At 44.0% G+C, this 19,908-nt stretch overlaps 1 protein-coding gene across 3 annotated transcripts in view; it reads right to left on the bottom strand.

The window, feature by feature from the left end:
* Nucleotides 1-17,764, bottom strand: part of STT3B (STT3 oligosaccharyltransferase complex catalytic subunit B) — an 82,792-nt gene extending 65,028 nt beyond the window's left edge. Inside the window, exon 1 of one of the 3 annotated variants that reach the window (XM_074267277.1) lies at nt 17,638-17,764. Coding sequence is in view for 2 of the 3 variants with exons in the window: in XM_074267275.1 (XP_074123376.1) it covers nt 16,365-16,756 (392 nt within the window). In the remaining variant the exon portion in view is untranslated. Of the gene's footprint in view, nt 1-14,873; nt 15,171-16,364; nt 16,772-17,637 lie in introns of those variants that run through there. The other 2 variants (XM_074267275.1, XM_074267276.1) reach the window with 2 other exon arrangements.
* Between the last annotated feature and the right edge of the window lie 2,144 nt (nt 17,765-19,908).

Consider the following 19,908-nt stretch of genomic DNA (forward strand, 5'->3'; position numbering starts at 1 on the left):
ACTTCGTGCCCCGCCCCTGCTATTTGCACAGCATGAGGGAAATCTTCCTCCATCACAACCCATCAGTTTACTTTTGATTAATTCTGTGTAGGGGAGCAATATAGATGAAGGCAGCTCTCCAGAATTATTCCTCTTCCTTTACAAATAACTGTCATCACATCTCAAGGACAAGGGATTGGGGGCCACATCAGATGAAACACTCTAGGCTATTTCACTTTTGTTGTCAGAAGCCTAATGGACTTTTCTTTGCTATTTAGGCAGCTAGCCTACACAAGCACATCTGTATAAATGGGTACAATTCTGGATGAAACCATCCTCTTTCCTCTAAGGGGCTTTAACCCAATACAGCGGGCAGGGATTTAACAGGCAGAAGGACATTTTAGGCCTCACAGGCAGCCAAGAGCAGGGGCTGGAGAGGAGCCGGAGCCCCATCGTGGGAAGAGGTCTGTATTTCAGCGAAAGGCTCCTGAATGGCAGTGGAACAGATACCACCGAGTCTTTCTGTGCAAGCCAGCAACAGAACCACATCTACGCATGAGAATGACCACCCTGGCAGAGGCATTAAAAATGGAAGCTGTGTTAGGAGGCTACTAGAATTACTCCTGGGTTATGTAACCAACCCGCTAGAGGAAGAGACCTTTTCTTGGGTTTTCAGGAACTCTCAATCTCCCCACCCCCAAACAACAAAAAACCAAGATTAATTGAGTACCAGAGTTAATTCAAAGTACAATTGTTTCCACAGGACCAGAAATCAAGAAGACCAATGAATTAAGAGTAGAGAAAGTTAGTCTACTAAGCCTTCCCAAGGCGGCTCCCTGTCTACCAGTCTCCACACCCCAGAATACAGAAACCTAAACTTGTGCTTGGGACCACTCAGGGATTTCCTTCCTGTTGCAGACTCTCTCCTGGGACACCCCACATCATCCTGCTTCAACAAACAGCTGATAGATACTGTCCAGACATTAAAGGAAGTGATTGGGAAGAGAAATCGAGCTTCTTTCTGTCTGAAGCTCCCAAGGCTTCAGAGGATCATCCTGGACAATCCATCCTTTATTATTTACAAAAGCAGAAGAGAACACCAACATCAGCACAGCCCAGTCATGGAATTAAAAAAACAAAACAAAACAAAAAAAAAACAGGGAGCCCACACACAAGACCAAGTCTGGCCTGAAAGGGTAGGGGTTAGAATCTGGGGGGGACAGTCTTGTGCAACTAAAAAGCTACTCCGGACAGAATAGAAAGTGAGACCAAAAAAGTTAAAGGCACCAACCATTTCAGTAAGAAAAAAAAAAAAATTTAATTAAACCCGAAGAAAAAACAGATGATACTAAAATCTGAAGCCAAGGTGAACACCAAATCATACAAAAAATTAAAAATCTCACTAAATAAATAGTCAAAGAGCAAAGAGGTGCCTGATGCAGTATAGAATCCTGTGAATTCCCAAGAGAACTTTAAGATGGTCCTGAATGGATTGAGAGAAATCTAAAGAGATCAGATGGGTAGGATTCATGGTCTACACAGGAGACATAATAAGCAGAATAGGAAAACCTGAATCCACCCACAATATGGAAGAAAACAGATTGGGAACACCAACAGACTGAAGGGAAGGACTATCTGGAACAGAAACAAAAAAGGAACTGTTAAAACAGATGATCTCTAGACAAGGAAAAGCCAACGATTCCAAAGAAGGGACACATAAAAGCCATTCCATTATTCCCCAAAACAGGATAAAACCCCATTCTGCAAGAAATTAAAAAAACAAAAAAACAAAAAACTAAGGCAAAGCACAAATGTTCAAACCCAGAGAACTCATCACAAAATACTCTATGCTTCATACTCCAACATAAAGTGGTGGGATTTAATAATTCCAATAATAGACTCTACAAGGACCAGGAAAAAAAACCTTCAAATTCAGGAATTTGAAGTTGCATGAAACTACCTTCTATCCCACCAGAAATAACATAAAAGAATGAAAATAACATCACAAAAAGCAAAGAACCTCATAATGAGATTCAAAATGACATATCCTGAAAACTTGAACCTCAGTGTCCATTAAAAAAAAGGGATCACTTTTAACAAAAGAGAATTACTGAGGCCTCGTTTTGGACGTGCTTAATACCTAGATTAGGGCAGCTTGGGGGAGTGCTATCCAGATTCAGATTTGTATTCCTCATCTGTAAAATGAGAGGAGGCAGTTCCATGGCACAGTTGGACAGAGCACCTGCTCTAAAGTCAGAAGCCCCCAAGTTCAAATCCAGCCTCACATTCTTAACGATTGCCAACTGTGTGATCCTGGGCAAGTCACTTAACTCTAATTGCCTTGCAAAAAAGAAAGAAAAGTAAAATGAGCTAGGGAAGGAAATGACAGACCACTCCAGTATCTTTGCCACAGAAACTCTAAATAGAGTCATGAAGAATCAAGGCTGAAGCAACTGGATGACAATATGTCTGCAAGTTACAGTGTATTTGGTTTTTTGTTGTTGTTGGTTTTTTTTTTTTTTTTTAATTCCTCTGGGAGAAGGAACATAGAAAAAAAGAGAAACCAAATAGCTGTTAAAAAAAAAAAAAAGCATTTCTGTGAAAAGAAGAAAAAATGTTAACATTATTTACCTTGCAAATACTCCCAAACACTAAAAGTATAAGAAAAATAATGAAGTTATTCCATCTCTAGATACTATTTACAAATGAAGCAGGGAAGCAGAGGAGGAGGAGAGGACAGCTAGAAAGACACCTACTGACTTCACACCCACAAGAGAGGGATTATTACATGGCTTTTTTTTTTTTTTTTTTTTTTTTTTGAAGGGACACAAATGAGGTAAAGAGTAAATCAGAATTTAAAGTAATAGAATCAATAGGGAACAAGCATAGCTGGAACAATGCAGACCAAAGCCTACAATCCTCTTCCAAATGAATGTATTCTTGGGGTGAGCAGAATGAAATTAAATAGAGGAGAAAGAGGAAAGATGGAAGGGTGGGGAATATTTAATGTATCCTAAACAATGAAGGGAAGATAACAGTTTCTCTGAAAGAAATGGCCCCAGGAGAAAGGAAGATCTGGCTCTGTCCAGGGTAAGGGAATCAAAGAGTCAAAACCCAGTACCCTCACAGGGTAAGATGGTACCCCCTCTTAAATGGAGGCTGAAAATATCATCAAAGGTTTGAGGTACCAGGAAGTGGTGCTCAGAGAGTCCATTTCCTGAGAGCCATATCTCTGTAGCCAACATCCTGCCTCAAGATCTGAGCTCCTGGTTGTAACCTATTGAGAAGGAATAGACCCAGAGAAGAGATTCCTGGCAAATTGGGAAAGGATGGGAGAAGGAACTTCCCAAAACTTATCATATAATGGCCAACATTTCTTTCCTCTGATTTTACTTCCCTGATGAATTGTTACTTCTAACTATGAAGAAAAACAGAAAGAAAAAAAAATGCATGGAGGGGACAATTAGCAAAACTGACCAAACAGGGAATTCAAATTTGGAACTTCAATAAGTTTCAGTAAGGAACAAAAATGGCTACAACAAATATACCACAAATCAAAGAATGTAAGTTTAAAAGGGAGAGAAAATTTAAGAGTACAAGGTGAAGAAATCCTTTTTGGAAAAAGATAAAGAAAAAAACAAGGCTAAGCTAAAAAATGGGGGGGGGGGAGGGAGGGAGGGTTTTCTTTAGTCCCTTAACTGAAAGGGTGAAAAAAAAAAAAAAGTAGATAAGTGGAACAAAAAAAAAAACTTCAATGTTAGGTAGGGAGTTAAATTAAACAAAACTAATCATTACAGGGGCAAAGTACTGACTTAAATGAACAAGGGAAACAAAAAAAATTTAATTCAGAAAAATACTAAAGGAACAAATGGAAGAACAGAAATCCTCATAACTCTGAATAGGAATTGATTAAACAATTCAATAAAAGAAAGTGACAGATTTAATAAGAAAGCAAAACTCTACAATCTGTTGCTTACAAGAACCTCTTCTAAAAAGCAAAGAATAAAAATGAGAGGCTGCAACAGAATCTACTATGCATCAGGTGAATCCAGAAAAGCAGCTTTGCAAGGGTGCTCTTAGACAAAGGAAAAATAAGAATTGACAACACCATCAGAAATAAAGAAATGACATTAAGCTTAAAGGAAATAGAGAAAACCAATCAACAATGATTTTAAAACTTAATATTCTCCAAATAGTGTAGGATCTATGTAGTTAAAGAAAAAAATCAATGAAATGCACAAAAATACTGATTATAACATAACAAAATGAGACTTTAATTGTTTTTCTAGGAGTTGGAAAAATTAACCAAAGATTAAAAACAATGGGAAAATATAGAATTGAACAAAGTGCTGGTGCATGGGGCTAAAAGATCTAGGGTATCTTCCTATGGGAATCACCAAAATAAGCATGTTTTTCAGCATTACACGGAAAAAGCAACCCCAAATTAGGTTAGAGATGATTCCATGATCCTCTATCCTCCCTCTCCCACATATTCACTGGCTCAGTATTTGCCATTTCCCCCTCCATAACATTTCTTCCATCTATTTCTCTTCTGCTACAGCCTCCACTGTTGCCTCAAATCTTTTCATATGCTATTCCTTCTCAGACAGCTGCAAAAGTTTTAAGCACAGTAACTCCCCTACTCAACCACCTCCAATTGTTTTCTAGATTTCTTTACTTCTTTTACTAGATTCAATAAAAGGTCTATTAAGATAGGATTATTAATTAGAAAATTTCTGTCCAACACTGGTATCTGAACAAGAGACAGACCATCTAGCTCCCTCACACCCACTATAGCAAAATCCTGAAATTCACACAAGGTCAAGAAATCATACTGGAAACTACAGAACCAAACTCTTTCAAAACATAACTAAAAAGTTCAGACAGAAGCTCAAAATCAATTGGCAAGAGGGTCCTGCCAGCACAGCGTATCCTCCCCGCATGACTAGTAATGCCAGAGACACAAGTAGTCTGGAAGGCTTTATGTTTATCCTCCAAGAGCAGAAGGCTCTGGAGGAAACCCCAAGTGATCAGAACATGCCCAGGTAAAGAACCTGAGAAGTACTGGGGAGTGGCAGTGGCCTACAGGGTTCCTAGATTCTGTTCTGTGACACCAAACTCTAAAGAGAAGCCCACTCCTGGAACAAAGCCCCCAAATCAGGAACTCAAGCTGGAGAGATGAGGGATTATAAAAAATGTTTGTAAACCCAAAGAGCTGAGGCACAATCCATAACAAAAGATATTTCAGCTATGTAAAGACTATATAAAGACCTAGAAGAAATGAACCAGGAGAAGAAAATGAAATAAAAACTCTGGAGGGAAGAACTGAAAGTGGTAAACTTTACTCAAGAAATGAATCTCTGATAACAAGAATAAATCAAACAAAAACAAATGATGTCATGAGCACATAACCAAAACACTGGAAAGAGAATGAAATAGAAACTGTGACCAAAAACCAATCAACTGGAAAACAGGTCAAAGAAACATCAGTCAAAAGTCAACACTCTGAAAATCATGATTTCAAAAAAAAGGAAAAAGAAAACCTAAATGCAAACTGTCCAGATCTAGTGGAAGTAGAGGCAAAGTCAGCCATCATCAAGTCTTCATGATGGAGATGCAAACAAGGCTAGAAGGTAAATAGTATCTGGCTCAAAGTGTAATGGGAGAGACCATACAGAGGCAAGAAACTAGAGGATTCTGACTGACTAGGAAAGGCTTCCAGGGAAAGGGGACATTTTAGCTGGGGCTCAAGAAACCAGGAGATAAGAAGGAAGAACCTCCCAGACACAGGGGACAGCCGGTATAAATGCCTGGAAGTAAGAGATAGAACACTTTGTTTGAGGAACAGCAAGGTCCCAGAATATGGGGGATTATGGAGTGGAGTGCTAAGATGTAGGGGTATGGTTGGGTGAGTTATGATGGGTTTTCAACACCAATAAGAGGATTTTCTATTTGATCCCACAGATGGCTAGGATACTTCAATTTGGGGGAAGGTACATGGTTTGAACTGTGCTTTTAGGAAAATGAGTTAGTGGTTGAAAGCGAGAGCCATGTGCCAGGCTGACCAACCTGTAGGCCATCGTCAGTATCAGGAGTGAAGTGATAAAAGGCCTGAACCAGGCTGGCAGCAGTATCAGAGAGGAGAGGGGGCCTGCATTATTAAGATAAAACAGACATGTCTTGGTAACAAATTAAGACAGAGTAAGGAGTAAGGATTTTATCTAGGTTTCAAAGCTGAAGGGATGGTGGGGTCCTCAAATACAAAAGTGAGGAAGGGAGGTTTAGAAATAAACATAATTAACTTTGGAACATGCTGAGTGAGAGACATCCAATTCAAGATGTCCAGGAGGCCACTGGAGGTTGGGTGCAGAGAAGCAGATTCGAGATCCATCAGCATAGAGATGCTCAAGGAATTCTTGGAAACTGACCAAGTAAAGAAAGACCGAATGAGAAGAAAAGAGGATCTAGAATAGAGCTCTCTGGGGCACTCACAACAAAGAGACATCATCAGTTAAGCAGAAGACCCAAGTGCCAAGAGCCAGGAACCTAAAAAGGGGAGCATCAAGGAGAAAACTGTCCCAGGCTGGGGAAAGGAGGAGAAAATATTAAGGGGCCATTAGTAACTTTGGAGAGGGCATTTTCCATTGAATGATGAGATCAGAAACCAAACTGTGGAGAGCTGAGATAGAATCTTCAAGATTCTTCAGAAAGAAACTCTAAAGAGGGCCAGCTAGGTGGAGTAGGAGATTGAGCACCAGCCTTGAATTCAGGAGGACCCGAGTTCAAATCTGATCTCAGACACTTAACACTTCTTAGCTGTGTGACCCTGGACAAGTCATTTAACCCCAAATGCCTCAGCAAAATAAAATGTAAAAGAAGAAATTCTAAAAAGAGAACTAGCAGAAATATCGGGCCAAAACCCAGAGTTCCTAGGTCAGAGAAAATATACTGGAAAAAAAAAAGCAGTTCAAGTATAATGAACCTAGTCAGGAATTCACAAGATACGGCAGCTTCTGCAATAAAATAGTGATCTTGGAATAAAATAATCCCTGAAGTTTAAACTCAAGAAAGGTTTGAAGAGGGAATGAATCTTTTTGATGAACACTGGATAAAAAGAAAGGTGATCACAAGAGAGAGAAATCAAGAAACAAGACATGATGAGTTGTGGTGCTGACATTCAAATGGGGCAAGAAGAAAAGAGTATTCCTAGGGCCCAGAATGTCTTTAAAGACTGGTTCTGTGCTAAGTGTAAGAGAAGGGGAAAGAAGCAGCTGGGTAAAAGGGACATACTGGTGTAGAAAGGAGGAAGAAGGGGGTGGACCTTGCCACTTCTCAAGCTGGGGTGAGAACAGCAAACAAATCTGAAAGGATGGTGAATCAGAAAGGTGGGAGAGAAAGGAGGATAATATGGGTTGGGAGAAAAAACAAACTTGCTAGTCCTGAGGAAGGCATTAAAAGGGGAACAAATTTAAAGCAAAGAATTAGCATCTAAGGGAGTATCTTAAGTTCCCTCTTAGACAACTGTGAAATAGTTGCACAAATTGCAATGCATTAAAATTGTGCCATAAGAAATGAGATCATTTCTGAAAATCCTGGCTAATATGAACCGAGGCAGAGCAAAGTAAGCAGAATCAAAAGAACAATTTACATAATAACAAAACAAAAACCAAACCAACTCTGAAAGAAGTCTAAGCAAAGAACCAGAGCCAAAAAGAAATAAACATTATATGGATTCATTTTAATGAATTAGGTTTACAAAGGATTTTCCCCTTTCCTTTCTCTCAGCTAACTAAGGTGAGAGAGCAAGGGGTACATCAAGAAAAAAGGCTACTGAAACTGAAAAAATAAAAAATACAATAGAAAGTACTGAACAGCCAAATTAATCAACCAATATAAAATGAAAATTCCTAGTTTTATTGAGAATTCTCTTTTTATATTCTATTGTGTATATTGAAAGAAACCAGACAGGGCAAACTCTCCTCCAAATAACAAGTGCAATTTACAAATAGATTATATCTAACATTTAAAGAAAAAAATAATTCCAGTATTAAGTAAACTATTTTCAAAAGTGAGAAGTGAAGGGAAACTTTCAAACTCTTTCACTGATAGAACTATGTAATGAAATTATAAACCAAATATCCCTAACATAAACAAGAAGTAAGCAAAAAGGCTACCTCAACATATTAAAATTATAAGCTATATCTGGTTTGAAGTTATACCAGTAATGCATGTTGGATCAATTAAGAAAATTAATAAAGCTACAACCTTTCTAAATCTGATCTTTCTTGTGCAGCAAGATTACTATATAAATATGTATACATATATTGTATTTAAAATATACTGTAACACATTTAACACGTATGGGATTGCCTGCCATCTAGGGAAGGGGGTGGAGGGAAGGAGAAGAGAAATTGAAACAGAAGTTTTTACAAGAGTCAACGTTGAAAAATTACCCATGCATATATTTTGTATATAAAAAACTATTAAAAAATTTTTAAAAATAAAGCTATAACCAACATTTTACGAAAATATGTATATGTATAAATGTATCATACATTTGTTCATATACTGAAAACTTTTAAAAATAAAATCTAGTATGTGTTTTTGTTTAAAATACTAGAAAGCTTAGGAATTAATGGATGTGGTCAATAATATCCATCTAAAAGCAAAAGCAACACTGTAAGACAACTTTTCAATAAGATCAGGGTTAAAGTAAGGGTATTCACTGTCACCACTATTTAATTCCTAAGTATGGTACTTAAAAAAAAAATCATGAGAATACCTTCCCCAACTACCCCCCCTTCCCCTAAAAACAACAACAACAACAACAAACAAAACAAAACAAAAAACAAAAACCTAAGCCTTTCTTTCTCCTGAAGCCTCCCAGGCTTGGGGAGGGCTTTCCTACCCAGTGATGTTCTGACAGGGATGCCCATAATGAATACCTTTATCCCTATCCTCATTTCAGCTGCCTGTCATGAACTATCAAACTTCTTAGTGGCAGAAATCTAACTTTCTTTTTGCTTTTATTTATATTCCTAGCACTTAGCACAATACCTGGCACTTCAGTGAAAAGTCATTTGAAAAGTCAATTACGATTTTAATTAAAATAATCACTTCAGCCATGTTGAAGGATATAAAATCAATCACCAGTATGCCTATATGGTACCAACAAAATCTAACAGATAAAGATTTTTTTTTTAAAGAGAGATTTTGTTCAAAACGAAGAACTTATAAAGTATTTGGGAGTTTATGTATCAAGATCCACAAAAGAACTATAAAAACAACTGCAAACACTCTACAGAAATAAAGGCAGATCTAGATAACTGGAAAAATATTTGTTCCTTCAGGTTAAGTCATACTAATATAGTAATAATAATAATATGACCAAAATTAATTTGGTGCCACACCAATCAAACTGCCAAAGGATTACTGAGAATTAGAAAATTAAAAAAAATTTTTTTTTGTAATATCAAAAGGCTAAAAATCTCAAAGGAAATAATGGGAGTTTGGAGGCACAAAAGCAAGCATAGATCTCCAACTATATTATGCTATACAAAAATTAGCAATCATAAAAAGCTATTGGGTACTGGTTAATAAACAGAGATCAATCAGTGAAGCAGATTAGGGACACAACACAAATTACTGATCATCTCAAAGCTTGCAGCTACTGGGACACAGTCAGACAATGTGACAAAAGCTGCTCGGAAAACTGGACAGCAACATGGCAGAAATCAGATACAGAGCAATACCTCACAATATAAAACAAGCACATTCTCTGCCTGTCTTTGACTCCTCCATTTGGAGATATGAGATAAAAGATCATTACACAGAGATCACAAGAGATAAAAGGGAAACAAATTAACTAAAGAAAATATTTTTCTCATTTTATGGATAGGAGAGGAATCCATAACCAAAAGACAAAGAGAATGCTCAGAAAATAGATCATTTTGATTATACAAAATTTTAAAGTTTTAAATAAATAAAAGTAATGTAGTTAAATTTACAGGGAATTGGGGGGAGGGGAGAGAAAGAATCTTTTCAAGGTTCTCTGCCAAGTTTCACATTAAGGAACTGTTAAATTTCTCAGAGCTGTTCCTCAATGGATACATGGTCAAAGGTTACGAACGACAAGGTCTCAAAGGAAGAACTTCAACTTAATAATTATAGGAAAAAAGAAATTCCCTAGTAATTAGAGAAATGCAAATAAAAGCAATTTTGAGGTTTCATCTTATACTCATCAAATTTTTAGTTAAAAAGGAAAATCACAAATTATTAGTGGGGCCATGGCAAAATAGCCACCCTAATGCAATGCTGATAAAGCTGTGAATTGGCCTACCATTCTAGGAAACAATTTCAAATTATAAACATTTAATTGTGTATACTTTGACCCAGAGATACTACTACAAGATCTATGCCCCAAAAGATTCAAAAAAAGGGGTCAAAGACTCATATTTGCAAAAAATATTTGTGGCAATTCTTTTTGTTAGCAAACAACTGAAAATCAAACCTATCAACTGTTGAATAACTGAACAAATTATGGCACATGAACGCAACTGTGGAATAAGAAATGAAAAAAGGATGTTTCAGATTAACTGGGATAAAGTAGGGAGTAAAGTAAGTAGAACTAAGTTGATATAACATTATAAATAAAAAGCTGTGAAATATAAAATATAACACAAAAAGAAAACGAGCGGATGTGGGAAAATTGGGATATTAATGCACTGTTGGTGGAGTGATTTAACGATTCTAGAAAGCATCTTTGTTCAAAGGACTATAAAACGATGCAAATCATTTAATTCATCAACACTACTACTTGTCTGTATCCTAAGATTGTTTTTTAAAAGGGGGATGTTTGTGCAAGGGGATTTAAAGCAGCTCTTTTTTGTGGTGGTAAAGAATTAGAAATTGAGGGGATGCCCAATACTTGGGGAATGGCTGAACAAGCTGTTGTATATAATTGTAATGGAATTATTATTGTGTTTTAAGAAAGAATGAGCAGGATGATTTCAGAAAATCCAATAAAGACTTTGGGAAATGATGCATGATGAAGTAAACAGAACCAGGAAAACATTGTACACAGTAACAGCAGTATTACAAGATGAATGGTTGTGAATGACTTAGTGATTCTGGGTAATACAATGATCCAAGACAATCTCAAAGAAATCATGATGAAAAATGCTATCTATTACCTCCAGAAAAATAACTGGTAAGAGTCTGAATAAGAACTAGGCATACTATTTTTCACTTTTTTGGGAGTTTTTTTGTTGGGTGGGAGGAATGAGTTTTTCTTCCACAAAATGGCCAATATAGAAATGCTTTATATGATTATACATGTATAACCTATATTAAAATGCACAGTCTCAGTGAGGTAAAAGGAAGGGAGAGAGAAATTGGAACTCAAAATTTAAATAAACAAATGTTAAAAATGGTTTTTACATATAATTAGAGGAAAATATTACTAAATAAAACCTACAAAGGTGAGGGGGGGAAATAACCTATTTGCATATTTATTACTATTCCCAGCTGAAGTAATGTGTCTGATTTATACAATTTTTCCTCCCCTGTTCCTTGCTACTCTCCCAGACTTCCCCCTAGCCCATTTGCTGTTCCTCTAATGCAACACTCTTTCCCATCTCCCAGCCTCTCTGTTCTGGCTGGCTCTTATTCTTGAAAGGTACTACTTTTCCTCCTCTTACCCTTGAGCTTTCAGGGCTTTCTACAAGACTCAGCTTAAATCCCATCTCCGGTAGGAAGCCATAGTCCCTTCCTCCTCGCAGCAGCAGGGGCTTTTCCCTCAGAGATTACTCCCCATCTCTGCGTACATACCTGCCTATGTACGTGTTTGCTCCCTCCTGCCTATCCCGGAAAATAAATTCCTTGTGTCCTTGTAAAATAACTGCTTGCTGATTAGATCCACTCTGCTCTCCTGACAAACAGCAACACTAATCCTGAATGCAACAGTCCGAAAGCCAGGAGGCCTAAGTCTAGTCCCAAGAGGTCGGTCTGCCATCAATTTCCAGTATGACCCATAACAGATCAACCAGGCCCCTCGGAGGCTCAAGGGACACCTCAGGCTCTGTGTCTACTGAAGGAAGTGATTTGTCTGAGGTCTCTAATACCTTCTTAGAGAAAAACACAAGCTAATCAAAAAAAGTCACAGTGGGGTGGGGGTGGGTATAAGGCTTATCAACAGGCTTTTAATATAATTCGGAGAACTTCCAATTTTATAATTCGAGATTAAAAATTCATGGATTTTGTAAAGGCATAATCTGATTTTCTCCATTAAAAAAATAATAAATCTGACTTTTGCCTAAATTATTGACCGAACTGCTCTAACTCTGTTGGCTCAATGTAACATAGCCAACACCAAGTCACACTTTAAAAACAAAGCTTGAGCTCTTTGGGGAAACCAGATTCCTAAATCACCTCATTTAGGACTCGGTTAGATCTAGCAACTTGGTAGAGAGAACAAGGCACTCACAACTGAGACTGGCCATGTTGCTTTTTTTTACCCAAACTCTCACGTATTAAACCATTTGAAGGGACTGCCCAAGAACAAAGGAGATGAACCCACGAGGCCTCCCAGTGGGCCCAGCTTTCCCCCTAAGTCTCTGGATTCTGACCCCTGTTACAATGAGCAGATGGGTGCACGCTCCTGCAGGAAGTCCCGCCTGAAGCCCGGAGGGGCTAACATGCTCTCTCCCTCACCCAAATCATCACCCAGGAGAAAAGAAACTTTTTCAGAATGGAGCATCTTGCACACAGCAGGCACCTAATGCTTATTGAGAATATCAAGAAGTATAATTTATACAATTAGTTACATCTTAATATTGAAATATTTCCTTACATTTCCACTGAAGATTTTTAACGTGCTCAAATTCCAGGAGACTGACAACGCATGGGCACATTCTCGCCTGTACCCCAGGACCTCTCGCTCTAAGGGGGGATCTTCACTTTCTGGATGTCAGGGGGGCCCTTTGGTAGCTACAATAACGCCCTGGGTTGGACTCTGACAGAACCTGCTGGGATCTGTTTTAGTACCCCCCCCCCCCAAGAGCAGGCCCTGGCACCGCTGAAGCTGCCTAAACCACTCCCCCTAAGAGGCTGGACCAGTCAGAGAAGAGAGGGCTATAACCTCAGCTTCCCCCCCCAAAAAAAGCCTTCCAGAAATGTCTTCAGGGCCAGTGACTTCAGTCCCCAATCCCTCCTCCAGCAATCAGCTATACACTCCCAGTGATCCCCAATTCCAATTCTTGTTGGGACTCAATTCAGGGGGCCCAGAAGCAGACCAAAGGCATCCTGATGCTTCACCTATAAGAGGAAGCCCCAACCAGTTTCAAAAATTTCCTTCTTGAATAAAAAAAAAATCGGCTTTCATTTTTTCACAGAAATAAATGTCATACATAGTGACTGGGCTGCCAAGAATCTTGAAAGCTAAGCAAACTCTCAAAGAACCTGGAGTGTGCCCCCCCCAACAGCTGTGGGGGTGGGGAGGGAAGGGCCCAGAGGAAGTTCTTCTCCCCCCCCCCCCCCTCAGGTCCGAAGAGCATCCACAGACACTCTTACACTAGCAACTTCCGGAGAACTTGTCAAACTGCCCCGAATGGGGACAATGGGGTGCGTCGGGTCAGAGAGGTCACAGAGGTGGTTTGGGCGCCAACTATGGGCGAAATAAACTCATTTTGCAAAGTGGAGATGAATTAATAACAGCAAATACTCGAGAGGGTCAAAATGAGACTTTAATAAACCTATGTAAGTCTTATGCAAAATGTAAGTGCTCGTGAATTTTTATTGACAATCATCTCCAAATAAGTAATAAGAATTTCCCCAGATAAAAATCGATACAAAGGAGTGCTGCTAAACTGGTCGGGCAATTAAATGTAAGTGTTCAGCAAGTACTGAAGATATTTTCTCCACCAGCTACTTTTCTGTCACTATCAATAATTGAAAACCACAACTCTAAGTCAAATAAAAAAACGGAAAAACAATATGCACGCTGCATTTAGAATCCATAAACACGCACTCAGCATCAAACACACCAGCCCGGTCAGCGCCGGAAAGAAAGGAATGTACAAACGAGCATTTCCACATATTAACAAAACTAGCAAACTGAAGCTCGAACGCCGGCTGCTCATGGCATTCTTCCTACATTTAAGGCTAAAACCTACAGAAAGGGTAAAAAACACACGAAGACAAAGGAGATAAATCAACTCAAAGCAGACTCCCAAAGGCAAACTTATCCTCGCGCCGAGGGGAGCCCCGCCGCACATGCCCCGAGGCTTTTGGGGGTCCCCGCCCGAAGCCGGGGGAAGAAGCCCAAGTCCGGGGGCCGTTAGTGACCCTAGCCCGCGCCGGTCGGCCGCTGAGGGGGTCCCCCAGCCCTGGCGGGGGCCGGGCGCGCTCTGCACCCCTCCCCACCTTCCGAGCGCCGGGTCGGGGGGAGCACAACAGGTGCGCCCCCGCCGCGGCAGCCGGGCTCGCCGGACCCCCGACTTCGGGAGGTCCGAGCAACTGCGGACCGGTTTTAGCCCCTGCCGGACTCAGCCGCCCAGGTCCGCGTCCGGAGGGCAGCGCGGGCCGGGCTTTCATGCACGCACCGCACCGAGCCTCGCTGGGGGCCTGGTCACTTTCAGGGTCGTCACTTTCCCCTCCCCTCTCCCCCGCACACCCGGAGGCACTCTCGCTCCCCCCCCCCCCCCGCAAGTCGCCCAGCAGGGGGCCTGCCCCGGGCTCCGGACCCTTCTCCTCCTCCTCCCCCGCCCCGGGGCAGCCGAAGTTAGAGGCGGGGGAAGGGCGGGCGCCCGGGCTCGCGGGGACCTCTCGGAGCCTCGGGGTCGTCCTCCTCTGCGGCAGGCCCCCGCCCCCGCCCGCGCCCCCGCCCGCGCGCTCACCAGGGGTCGAACTCGTGGATGATGCTCTCGAAGCGGATGACGGCGAAGAGGCGCGAGCTGAAGCCGGCCAGCCAGGCCAGGAAGAGGATGGTGAAGGAGAGCAGTGACTGCCAGCCGGCCGGCTGCGACAGCCCGCCCGCCAGCGGCGCGGGGCCCGGCCCCGGCGCGCCCGCCTTGGAACCGGCCCGCCCGCCGCCGCCGCCGCCCGCCGCCGCCTTGGGCTTGCTCTCCAGCGCCGAGGGCTCCGCCATGTTGTCGCCCGGCGGCGGGTCTCGCTCGCAGCCGCCGCCGCCGCCGGAGCCGCCGCCGCCGCCTGGTGTGTGGGGCGCTCGCTGGGCGGGGCCGCCCGAGAGGAAGGGGAAGGCCGGCAGCGAGGCCGAGGGGGCGGGGCTCCGGCGCGAGGGCGCGCGCGCGGCCCCCGGGAGGCTCCGGGCAGCCGAGCCGAGCTGTGCCGGAGCCACTGCGGGAGCGAGCGTGACCGTGCCGGCAGCTCCGGGACGAGGAAGTGGAGGCGCGCACCCGGCCGCAAGGACAACCCCCCCTTCCCACGCACGCGCTAAACCCCTCCCGCCGGGGTGGGGGCGGAACGCGAGCAGCACAAGCCCCGCCCCGCGCCCCGACAGGAATTCGCCCCTCCGCCTGTCAGAGAACGACAGGTCCGTCACGGGGCGGACACTAGCCCGCCGCCGTGGCCAATGGGGAAGGGATCCCTCCGAGGAGGCGGGGGGCGGGGCTGCAGATCGCTCCCGCCGCCTTCGTCGTCCCGAACTGCGCGGTTACGCTCTCATTGTCATTAGAAAGACGCAGCTTCGCACGTGGGTTCGTCTGGGAAGACGGAAGCTCGGTGGCTGCCGCTCTGCTACTGCCCTAGCCGGGAGCGAGTGCCATGAGGCGCGGAGGCGCTGAACCTCCGCAGTAGGAAGGCCCTGGGGAAGGGCCGGACGCGCCCGGCGGCGTGACATTTAACCCACTTCGTGCGGCCCGCCTTCGGCACCACGCGATGGAGAGGGGAGGGGAAGTGTGGGGAAACTGCGCAGGCGTGGAGTGCTCGCCGGTAGGGAGCGCGTGGGTCCTGCTAACGACGGCTTCCCCTGCCCACGTGCCGAGGGGGGCGGGGCGGCTCCCGGCGGCGCGCGCAACCTGCCCTTCCCCCGCCCGCGAGCGCGCGCGCGCCGTTCCCGAGGGTTGCCGGGCTCCCTCGCTGGCCCCGGGAAACCCGAGGGAACCCCCCACATACACATATATACACACATCCCTTGCACCCTGGAGAACTCGGCGAGTGTGACCCCGCACTAGGCTCTCCCTCGCCCCAAACCCCTAGAGCTCCGAAAAGAATCGGCGAGGGTCGCCCGTGGGCGGTCTTCTTAGTCGGTATTTATGCGGCTCCTAAGGTTTGCACACTCGGCGCGCTTTCTCTAGTGGGTCGTCTACCCCACTCCCCACCCATTTTCCAGAAGGGAGAAACTGAGGCCCGAAGGGGGGGGGCTGCACCTCAAAGAGTTAGGTTTGGGGTCCAGGCCCTGTGTTCCAAAGCTACCCACTGCGCTTTCGGACGCTCCTCCCCGAATTTTACTGATGGGGAAACGAGTCCCAGAGGAGCTAAAATTGCGAACATCCACTGAACTCTCCGGGACACGTGGTGGAACCCCGGAAGTGGCCGGCCGAGGGCCGAGCGGGGCCTGCCGCCCACTGAGGCCCCGGGAGGCAGCGGCTGAAACACGGGCACGGCCACCGCCAGATTTGAAACCTGGCTTCTGGAGGACCGCCGGGCCCGTCTCCTCCCGGGTGTCCTGGACTGGCGGGCGTTCCTGGCCTCCAGCGGGGGCCACCGCGGTCCCCTTTGGCCAGGTTTGGGGGTTTAGCCCCGGGGAAGCTGCGTCCATTGAAAGTGTGAGGGGAGTCGGAGATCCCGGATCTGCCCGGAAGAGTGACATCTGCATTTCTTTGCATCAGCTGGAGTTTTAAAATCAACTTTGATCTTTGGCTGTTGTTTGGCTTCGGTTAAAATGCGGGTCTTTTTGCAGCCTTTTGGGTGCGTGCTCTTCCCGGTCCTATTTGAAAGTCGAAGCAATGACCCCCGCGGCCGGGGAGCGAGTGTCGGGGGAGGCCAGAAGGGACCCCAACGCCGCCGGAGTCTGAGGCGGGACCCGCCGGGCATCCCCTTTAGCCTCGGCAAAAAGGGGACTAGACCGTGGGAAAGAGGGAGAGTGCATCGTATGAATGCGCGTTGTTAGGGTGTCTTTTGTACCCGGTCGTTAAGAGTTGATTCTCTGGGTTCTCATTCTTCCTGCCTAATAAACCCGGAGCCTGCCAGCAAGATGGGAGCCCCGGAACCCGACGTTCTCTTGCATGAATTCTCTGACTCCGTTTCTCCAGCGCTCCATTCTCTTGTTCCTCTGCCCGCTGCTCTCCCCTCAACGCTTCCCCCATTGCGGATTATTCCCATGGGCTGGAACCTCTCAGTCACTCCCTCTGCCCCCCCCCATCTCCACCACGGGGACGGTTCCCAAACCCGTTTCTCCAGCCCTGGGCTCTGGAAGTCCACGTCCACGTTTCCAGCTGCAGGATTCTGTCTGTCCCTGGCCATCCCCCAAGCAGCTCCACGTCAGCAGGGTCAAAAAAATGAACTCAGCATCTCCCCCAAACCTGCTTTTCTGTTCAAGGATTTAAAAATCTGTCAGTGTCACAATCATGCTCCCAACCTGGTTGTCCTGATGAACTTTTCCCTGGCCCTCATTGCTCAAAAACAATGGCCGATTCCTACCCATTCTACCTTTTCTTCATTTATCCGGCGGACTGCCCATCCCCCATCCAAAGCCTCGTTGGCACTTCAGGCAGATGCCTGGCCTCCTAAAAGAGGTCTTTCCTACTCTCCCTTCGATGCTTCCCACTTCTGCCAGGTTGCTTTTTATACACAGGTCTGCTCGTATTACCCTCAGTTCAGAACCAATCAATGAGTTACTATTGCCTATTAACTCAGGTTTCTAGCCCACTGTGTGAGCCTCTTCCTACTTTTCCAGTCTTAAACCTCTTCCCCTCCCAGCCTCCATTCTGAAAGTGCATTAAACCCATACTTGGAACGCCTCCCTCCAGAAGCTAATCCTCTCCTCAGTGAAATCTGTTCATTCCCTAAAATTCAGTTCCGTAGCTGAGCCTCTCAGGAAGTCTTGAGGATTGTCCTGTCAGTGAGTTTTCCCTCAGATCTCCCCCTAGAAACTCTGCTGGCATCCAATATGTTAACCAGGTCCCATGGGGGTTTTATGTGCATATGCCTGAACCCTAATTAGACTATAAACTCCATGAAGGCAGGAATTGTTTCTTATCTAAATTTTGTATTTTCCGCTATCCCACCTGGTACCAAGGTGCTTTGTACAGTAGGAGCTTAATGAATGTTTACTCCATTGATTATCTTTCCTTCCACTCAAACTTTTTTTTTTCCTCAAGTTTCCCAAGATTCAGTTATTTCTAAGAATAATAGGTTATAATGGGCTACTTGTGCACTGAGCAAATATTAACTCTATATTCATAATTTCTGTGAAAATAAGTTGAAGGAGGGGCAGCTAGGTGGCGCAGTGGATAGAGCACCAGCCTTGAATTCAGGAGGACCTGAGTTCAAATGTGATCTCAGACACTTAATACTTCCTAGCTGTGTGACCCTGGGCAAGTCACTTAATCCCAGCCTCAAAAAAAGAAAAAGAAAATAAGTTGAAGGGAAAAAAAAAAACCTTAAAAGGGTTTTGTTTTTGTTTTTGTTTTTTGAAACAGTGATCTCTTCCTGAGGTGCCAAAATTCAGTCTAGAAACTCTTAAATTTGGTGTTGGGATCCATAATTATATCGTCATTATTACTGTGATACTAACTTAGCTCTTCCCCCTGCTGCAAGTGTTTCTTATTTGGCAATTGGAGCATCTCCTGTGGGAGATGGGAAGAGTTCTTGCTCTGGGGTCTCTCTGGGATTTCCTACCTCTCACTGGTTCCCCCACCCATGTTGTCTATAGATGCCTCTCAATGCCATATTCTAGCCATCTTGTGTTAGGATTCTTACAAGGTACTTATGCACTTAGTTCACACCTTTAAAGGAGTTTGCTCATTGGTCCACACATTAGACTCACCTTTAGAGAGCATATAAAAGCCCACTCTCTGGGAAGAGATTCAGAGCCAGAATTAAGTCAAGGAGAGGACTTCCTGGGAGAACTTCAGGGGACTTCGGAGGAGAGGACTTTGGGAGATTCACAACTAGGATTGACTTCTGGGAAACCCACAGTCCCACTCTCGGAGGCGGAGTCAACAATCATTCCAACTTCCACGTTTATGCTGGCTGGAGACATTGGGAGGACGAGAGGCTGGAGGCTGAAGGACAAACCTTTGGATTCAGACAAGAGCTCTCTGGGAATCAAGGAGAGAGGAAGGCCTCCAGAAAACTAGTCGAGCCCCAAGTGAAGGAGATAAGGTTTGGAAAGAGACAGTAAAGGACTTTAACTTCTGGCTGGATTTGGAATTATTAAACTGAACTGAAACTAAGGCTGCTTTCTTTCCTCAAGAAACCTGCCTCCAAGAAAACGATTACAATTTAGAGAAACAGAACACTACAATCTTGTCTCTATTTTCTCTCTTGATCAGTTCCTTTGAGCTATAACCTTCATATATATATGATTCCCATATCTCTACTTCCTGCTCTAATTTCTGTCAATTCCTGTGCTACTTTGCTAGCCAGCATCTTCACCAAGCTGTCTCATTGATACATAACATCCACTAATAGACCTTTCCCCTCATCTCTCATCTCTCTTCCATATTTCACTTTCTTTTGTAGGCATTCTGATTTGCAACCTCAAAGTCATTCTTGACTCCTTCCTCCCCTTTATCTCCTAAATTCAAGAATTTACCAAATCGTGTCCATTTAACCACATCCATCTTCTCCTTTCCCTAGTCTTTCCCTACTCACCTCGCCTGCAAAAGCCTCTTTAGTAGTATGCTGACATTTAGTTTCTCCCCTTTCCCAGCATGCTTCTCCACAGAAGTGCCAAATTACTATTCC

This window comes from Sminthopsis crassicaudata, chromosome 5, assembly GCF_048593235.1.
Source record: "Sminthopsis crassicaudata isolate SCR6 chromosome 5, ASM4859323v1, whole genome shotgun sequence".
Classification (NCBI taxonomy): domain Eukaryota; kingdom Metazoa; phylum Chordata; class Mammalia; order Dasyuromorphia; family Dasyuridae; genus Sminthopsis; species Sminthopsis crassicaudata.